Raw genomic sequence first — 8,330 nt, 5'->3', positions numbered from 1 at the left:
AAATCAATTTTCATGTCATTTAAAAAAATAAGCGTAGATTTTGTAACCCAAATAACAAATTTCTAATAAAAATTCAAAACTTTTACAACACTTGAAACAACTAAAAATGGAGTTGCTAAAACATTTTAGAAACAGGTTGCTTGACATGCATGTAAAAGTAAAAAAAATGATAAATTTAATAGTCTATAAATTTGATGCTTTAAAATTATGTCATGTCTGATATTTCCATGATAATTTCCTAAACATTTGCTACTTAAAATGTTAATATATGCTCTAACTTGGCACTTGGGTTATAATCACATCTATCACCATCACTTCTCCAATGTAAATACTTCGCTAATCACGAGGAGCAAATATATACCGATGGAATGCTTTCAGCAGTCCAAAGAATCGTATTAAAAATCCTGAACTTGAGTAAAATTTATAATATGTTAATGGAGAACAGGAGCAGTACAAATTAAAATTTCATATTTTTACGACGTTTTGGGTTTAAAGAAATGGTATCTTGAAATGTTGTTTTTATTTTAAAACAATAAGATAACAAACCAAAGCCTTTGATGGCTCACCGGATAACACTTGGGCATCTCATAGAGGAGGTTTCAAGTTCAAACTTTAGGAGTTTCAATCAAGGATTGATCAGTAGAAAGATGTGTGACACAATATCGAAAGGGGTGTCTTAATAGCATTGCCAAAGGCTAGCCCTCACCCCCAAACCTCACAATATTAGGGAGCCACTATAGGTGGTTGGAAAACCATATAATGAATTTATTTATATAATATATTTTTTTTCGGTTTTACAAGATCGTACTTGTAAAATCGAATTGGGGTCGTAAGATCCTACCGAAAACAGTTTAAAACATAAAAAAATATATTTTTATCCATTTATTAACTATTCAATTTAAAATAAATATTTTAAAACATGAAAAATACAGTTCTAATATGTAATAATAAATAATTTAAAAGTAATTTTCAAGAGTTGATATTTGATTCACTTGGTATGAGTTCTAATGCACATGATCATCGTAAGTTGCATTTCCTACTTATATCATTTCGTTTGTCTCAATATATTATAGAATGTCATGGCGTTGATTTTTCTAAGTCACTCAACTGTTTTTGGAATAATTAAGTACTCAACTTTCAGTTTTGTTCTAATATTTTAAATTTTTATTTTTATTTAGACTTCTTTTATCTTAAGCCTATCATCAATGTGTTAGAAGAAAAAAAAATGCATAATCATCGGTTGTAATTGCTACTAAACATTAATAGTTTAATACAGTATGAGTGTTATTTTCAGTAATTAATGACGTGGAGCACATATGATCTGACATAAACTTTTATGGATAAGCAGGAGAAAAACAAACAGTGCCAAAAGATATTCAATTTGAAATTGGCATAACTTTTGGTCCGTAAGAAATTTGGATGTGTGCGATATATCGACGACAAAGTATCGACGAGCCGGAGCTCCTGATAGGTCCCCACAGTCGACCCTCAAATTCCGTTGTTTAGGCATCCAAACCCCATTTTTCCTTAATTTTCGAATAATTTCCATTTTTATTTTATTATGTTTTAATGGCAGAATATCCGTTTTCATTATTTTATGAAATTCATTTTCTTATTTAAAAGGTTATTGATTAGAATTAATTGTTGATTTCAGTTTTCCAAATTTGATCATACCTTCCAAATTTAGCATCGCCATTTATAAAGGGTTATTGTAAACTTTTATATGCATCTTGAATTTGAGTAACGAACAAATATTGAGTTTCTCTCTATCGTAAGTGGTCATCTATTCATTCAATCAAACAACTCTCGTCCATTGTTTTTGGCGTATGCCGGTCAACAAAAATTGTTTTTGGTGTACTTCAACATAAAATCGTTTGGTGAAACTTGTTATTATTTAATGAAATTGATCATTTAGATATGTGATTGTTTATAATAATAATTTTATTTGCAATAAGGGATACGTTACAGATCAAGTCAAACTAAGAAACTATATCAAACAATTCAAATTACTTGTAAATGAATTAATCTTGATAATAATATTAAAAAGCATGCGTGAAATTTTGAATTTGGAGGTTCAAATTTGAAATGTTTTTAACGAGTTGTAAAACTACGGTCTTCTTTAAAATAGCTTTCACGTTTAATTGGAATCTAACCTTTAAAGGGACACTTGTCTTCACATTTGACTCTACCCATTTCTTCCACTTCTGGCTTTCACGACATTAGCAATAGAAGATAATAATATCTAAGATATCGTATACGTTTACCTTGAGAAGCAGTAAACGTTATTTATTATGGTTCTAAAAACAAAATTGGTTTTTCGTGTTTGACTAATTAATTTGCTTGTGAAAATAACAAAAACACCATAATTTACAAAGTTCGATGATTTTGAATGAACTTTGAAATTGTACATTGTGAAAAAGAGTCATTTTATATTTTATGTTTTTATCTCTTTGCAAAACATGCTGGAAAGTAATCAGTGAAACGTGGGACTAATTACTTCGATAACTAAACAACCAAAAATTAATTATGTTTTTGATAAGATTGTGATTCGATATTAGTTTTTGTTGAAAAATAGAAGCTCTAAGATAACGCTCAATCGTATTAGTTGTTTACAAAACTCAAGTTGAGTTATCTTTTACTTTGCAACATTTTATTTCTAGCTCATTGTTAGTGGTTAATAAAATTTCAAAAGTCCCAAAACATTGAAGAGATCGTGTAGTCATTTTTTCTAGAAATTTATTTGCCCGTATATCTGAGTTTCAACAAATAACATCTTAGGATAATCCCAAAGTATGCACTTATAGTCTCATGCACAACAACATTAGGCGAAGTACTAGTCACAATATTAGTAAATCCAAAATTGAGATATAATGATTACTTATATACACAAAATTGTATAAGAATGATGAAAATAATGATATTTAAAAGTTAGAGGCAGTTATATGTAGATATTTGGTCGTCAAAATTATAAGTTAGTTTGACCCGACAAGTGAGTTGATCTTATATTAACAAGTGAGTTGATGTTATGCTAACAAGTCGTCCCCAAACTGATCAAAGGCGGCCTCAAGTTAGTCATGAACCAACCAAAGTCAATGTAACATCTAGTTATAACTTTTAAGGGTAAAATAAAATGTTAATTCTAATTTTAAATATTAATATTTAATCAAAAATAAGTATTGAATAGGTTGGAGTTGAGATCTAAATTAAGACTTGAGGCTGGGAGTTGTACTTTCATAAATGGAAGTTAATGACACTTATAATTATGTTTGGACCTTAATTGTATGAAAGTAAATGAATGAAAAAAAATTGCATGAAAAAAAAATTATGATTGGGTTTTTGTACGATTATAGTTACCACCCCACCATAATATGACACATTATGAGGCATTGCATGAAAAAAAAAATTGATCGCCATTATGTTTGTTGCAAGAGGTTTAGAAAAAAAAATCATGGGGTCGGATGCCATATATAAAAAATGAGGTTTGAGGGGTTATTCTTGTCATATTTCCAAACTTAAAAGGCTTATGGCAGGACTTGAAGTTTTGTAAATGAATTCACATTGAGAGAATATCTGGCATCAAATTCGAGATTCAAATTAAGTTCTTGAGGTACTTCTCTCCTTAAGGTTTGTTTTGATGTTTGAAGTTTCTAATATAACTATATGAACTGTTAGCCACATAAAAAATACATAACAGTATGTTAACTATATCTTGATTATGTTGAATTGTATCTCTCGTAATTGTAGATACATTGTAGTAATTTCTTTACCCCTTCTTCATGTTAACCTTTGTCTGTTGTTCGTTATGACGGGATTAAAACCCCCTAAAGCTGGTTATCAAAATCGAAATACAAAATATCGAGAACATGAATGCAAGATAAAGATAGGACAAGAAACGATTCCTCAATGTGATCATTCTTCAATGTCAATCGCCTAGAAAATCTTCTCAATCCAACTATAGTGTTTAAAATAAATATAGAATCTTGATCACAAAAAGATAAACAATAACCCCCACCCACACCCATGCGTAATCATTATGACATTATGCTAATATAATGTTTATATATAACATCGTTAAAATAAATGTTATGGATTTTAGATTTAAATCACAAAATTTATAATGATAGGGGCAAGTTTGTACTTAAAATAAAAAAGAAATGGAATAAAATAAATTAACACACCTCTCATTCTTGTACCTTCATGCAAAATGCATGGACCATCTTGTTGAACGTCCATAGGTTAAGCATAAAAGATTATTAAATGAGTGACGTAATTGTCTTTATCGAATAGTACAGGGACCTAATTTGTAATTTAGCAAACTCAAAATGTTGCCACAACAACTAACGGCTGTCAACTCAGATCGGAACGGAACTACAACTAACAGATGGTTCCTATAAAACCCGCCACATTCCCCATCATCTCCCTGGTTTTCTCCGGTCATCGTCCTCACGTCACTCATTACACACACACAAACCACAAGAACATCTTAACCACCGCGAGTTACCGATCAATCAACCACCACAGTCAGGAACCACCGCCGTTGATCTCATCTTCGTCGGCGCCTCAATTGACATCGTCAACAAGGGTGTTGAGAAGTAAGAGGAAGATCATGGAGAATACGATTGATAACAGCTACATTGTTGCCACTTTCTTCGTTTCCTTTTTAGGTTTTGTTGTTCTTTCGGTTCTAAGGCGCCGTATCAGCTACTCAATACCTTACTCTAAGAAGAATGCTTCTGGTAATAACAACAGTTTTAAGAATCGGAGCGATCTGACGCGTGGAGAGTTCCGTCACCGATATGGAGCTGCAGATGCTGACGTCATAATCGTCGGAGCTGGTGTCGCCGGTGCCGCCCTTGCTCATACCCTTGGCAAGGTGAGATTCGATTTTCACTTTATTGAATATTAATATTTAATTTTACATAGCTATTTGTTTCTTTGCTGCTGATCCTGATGTGATTTGGAGAGATGATTCTTAATTTATTATCTATTTTGGATTTTGGATGGGTAGGACGAGGGTAGAAAATAATTTAATCATAATTTTCTCGAAAATCGGTGATACTTCCAAAGAACATTTTCCGATACAAAAGTTAATTACCTGTTGCATTCGGTTCATGAACAAATTTCAAGCTCACAAGCCATCAGCCGACTGTTATATTCCTTGGATTTTGCTGTTTGAATCTTGGTGCATTCGATAAGGCTGAGAAAGACGCTCCTAAATCAATCTTTCCTTCAAACACTAAGTTTCAACATCTACTTCATCCAGCCTGTAATTTGTATGATCCAACCATGTTACATACATATAATTATTAAAATTTGGAGGAAAACCATGACACAATCTTCAATATTATAACTATTTATATCAAAGTTATTGATACTACAGAAACTTCGTGCCACTTCTGACAATTGAATAGGATGAATTATTTAATCACTAATTAACATCACTACTATTAGTCTAAACATATGTTCTTCAACTGGCTATAACAGGAAGGACGCAAAGTTGTAGTAATTGAGAGAGATTTAACAGAGCCAGACAGAATTGTAGGTGAATTGCTACAACCAGGGGGATACCTTAAGCTAATTGAACTAGATCTCCAAGGTAATATATATATATATATATATATATATATATATATATATATATATATATATATATATATATATATATATATATATATATATATATATATTCTCTACCTACAATTCATCTATCACAATATAAACTCAAAGAAAATGACACAATTTTCTTATTGCAAATGCAGATTGTGTGGAGGAAATAGACGCTCAAAGAATACATGGATATGCACTTTTCAAAGATGGAAAAAGCACTAAATTATCTTACCCCTTACAGAACTTTCATTCAGACGTATCTGGTCGAAGCTTTCACAATGGACGCTTCATACAAAAAATGCGACACAAATCTGCCACTCTCCCAAAGTCAGTATCAATTTTCTTTAATTTTTTAATTTTTTCTTTCTGTATATCAACATTTTCATTAAACTTTCAGTGTAAAACTGGAACAAGGCACAGTAACATCTCTTCTTGAAGATGAAGGAACCATAAGAGGCATTCAATACAAAACCAAATCCGGTGAAGTAATCAAAGCATTCGCACCTCTTACAATCGTCTGTGATGGCTGTTTCTCTAACTTGCGCCGATCACTTTGCAAACCACAGGTATGTTTTGACTTTTTGACTTTTTACCAGTGTTTACATTTTGTTAAATTACATTTCTACCCTTCTAAGTTCCATCTGTAAGTGTAGGTTGATGTTCCTTCTTGCTTTGTGGGTCTTGTTTTGGAGAAGTGTGATCTTCCATATCCAAATCATGGCCACGTCATCTTAGCAAACCCTTCCCCTATCCTCTTGTATCCAATTAGCAAAACCGAAGTTCGTTGCTTAGTTGATATACCCGGTAAAAAGCTTCCTTCTCTTGCAAATGGTGACATGGCAAAATACTTAAATTCCATTGTTGCCCCTCAGCTACCCGCTAAACTCCATAACGCTTTTGTGAGTGCTGTTAACAAAGGGAACATAAAAACAATGCCAAACAGGACCATGCCAGCTGTTCCCGTTCTTACACGTGGCGCACTGCTAATGGGTGATGCTTTCAACATGCGTCATCCGTTGACAGGTGGCGGGATGACTGTCGCACTTTCTGATATTGTTGTGTTACGTGACCTTCTTAAATCGTCACGTGATTTTACCGATGCTGAGTCACTTTCCAAAAACATCGAATCGTTCTACACCTTACGTAAGGTAAGACAATTAATATTTGTAATTAGTGAAGGAGAAGAAGGGTATTATTGTAATTTTTGACTTTATGTATATATTTATGTAGCCGGTGGCGTCTACGATAAATACGTTAGCGGGGGCTTTGTACAGGGTGTTTTGTGCTTCTTCAGATGAAGCGATGAAGGAAATGAGGGAAGCTTGTTTTGAGTATTTGAGTCTTGGAGGTGGATGTGCAAGTGGGCCGGTCGGGTTACTTTCCGGGTTAAACCCGAGTCCGGTTGAGTTGGTCCTTCATTTCTTTGGTGTAGCGGTATATGGGGTTTTTCGTCTTTTACTACCTCTACCCTCACCTAACAGGTTATGGATCGCAGCCCGGTTGATTTTGGTGAGTAATTAATTACTAATTACTCGAAATTTGACAAGTGTTTTAAGTCAAATTTTTTTTAATGAAATGATGTTTTTTTTTTTTTTTGGAAAATAGAGTGCATGTGGGATTATTTTTCCGATTATTAAAGCGGAAGGAGTGAGGCAAATGTTTTTTCCGGCTAGTTTGCCGGCGTATTACAGAGGTTCTCCAAAGAAGGGTTTATAATGACATTTGGAGAGGATATTGATTGAAGTCAAATATAGCTTAGATAAGAAATCATGTTGTAGCAATTGTAAATATTGATTTGTGCGAGTATTAATTGTTTAGTTTGCAGTAACAGATGTAGATGTATAATATAATGTTGTATCTTTGTTCGAAATCGAAAATGTTCTCGTTTAAATGTTGAGTACAAACATCGGGACTAAGTCTCCGATCCCACATGGACCCTTTGACCGCTTCTCTTTTCTTGAATCCCTCGCGGATTCCAGTGATCCCTCGCGGATCCTCTACCCTTAATTGTTCACGAATTATATCAAGTTTCTCTAAAGAAACTTCTTATATTGTTCAACTCATGGAACCTTTCTCATACTTATCTAATCACACAACATTTTATTTCCCTAGGAATCATCTATCTACATTCCCCGAAGGAATTCATCTATCACCATTTCCGAATGGATCATTTTTCTACTCTATAATAATTTTTCATGTGAATGTTATGGTCTCATCATAGTCTTACACATCACATGTCTCATAACAATCTATCTCATCTCTTCACCAAGAGATCTTTTACTACAACTCTAGTACTTAACTCATTAAGTACTTAATCTAAATCTTTATATACTACATAGACATCTAAACATACCTCCATACTCTATCTTCATCTAATCTATGATGGTTATCTAACACAATACCATCAATATCTAACCATACTTACATACTCTATTCTTAACCGCACATACATATTGTATCTTCCATCCCACATACCTACTTTATTTTCAACTAAACATACATACTCTATCTTCCATCCCACATACATACTGTATTCTCAACGTTACATACATACTCTAAGCATACATACATACTCATTTACATGATTATAACATATAATCATAATCTATCCCCATCTAACTTCTTGTAGGTATTTAACATAATACCTTCTACATCTAATCATACCATTCACATTTTATCTACATTTAGTATACCTTGGATATTTAACACAAATACCACTGACA

The 8,330-nt window shown here is 32.8% G+C and overlaps 1 protein-coding gene across 1 annotated transcript; it reads left to right on the top strand.

Annotated features, from left to right (window-relative positions):
• The first annotated feature begins 4,343 nt into the window (after nucleotides 1-4,343).
• On the top strand, nucleotides 4,344-7,498 carry LOC145160263 (squalene epoxidase 3-like). The gene is made up of 7 exons (XM_079079386.1): nucleotides 4,344-4,873; nucleotides 5,485-5,596; nucleotides 5,760-5,934; nucleotides 6,005-6,173; nucleotides 6,261-6,755; nucleotides 6,838-7,116; nucleotides 7,213-7,498. The coding sequence occupies exons 1-7, from the start codon at nucleotides 4,382-4,384 to the stop codon at nucleotides 7,321-7,323; spliced, it is 1,833 nt and encodes a 610-aa protein (XP_078935512.1). The 5' UTR covers nucleotides 4,344-4,381; the 3' UTR covers nucleotides 7,324-7,498.
• Nucleotides 7,499-8,330: the final 832 nt, after the last annotated feature.

The sequence above is a fragment of the Lactuca virosa genome, chromosome 2 (assembly GCF_052849685.1).
Source record: "Lactuca virosa cultivar CGN04683 chromosome 2, Lactuca_virosa_CGN04683_v6, whole genome shotgun sequence".
Taxonomy (NCBI): Eukaryota; Viridiplantae; Streptophyta; class Magnoliopsida; order Asterales; family Asteraceae; genus Lactuca; species Lactuca virosa.
Note: the sequence above shows the minus strand (reverse complement) of the source record. Positions and strands in the feature narration are given on the sequence as shown.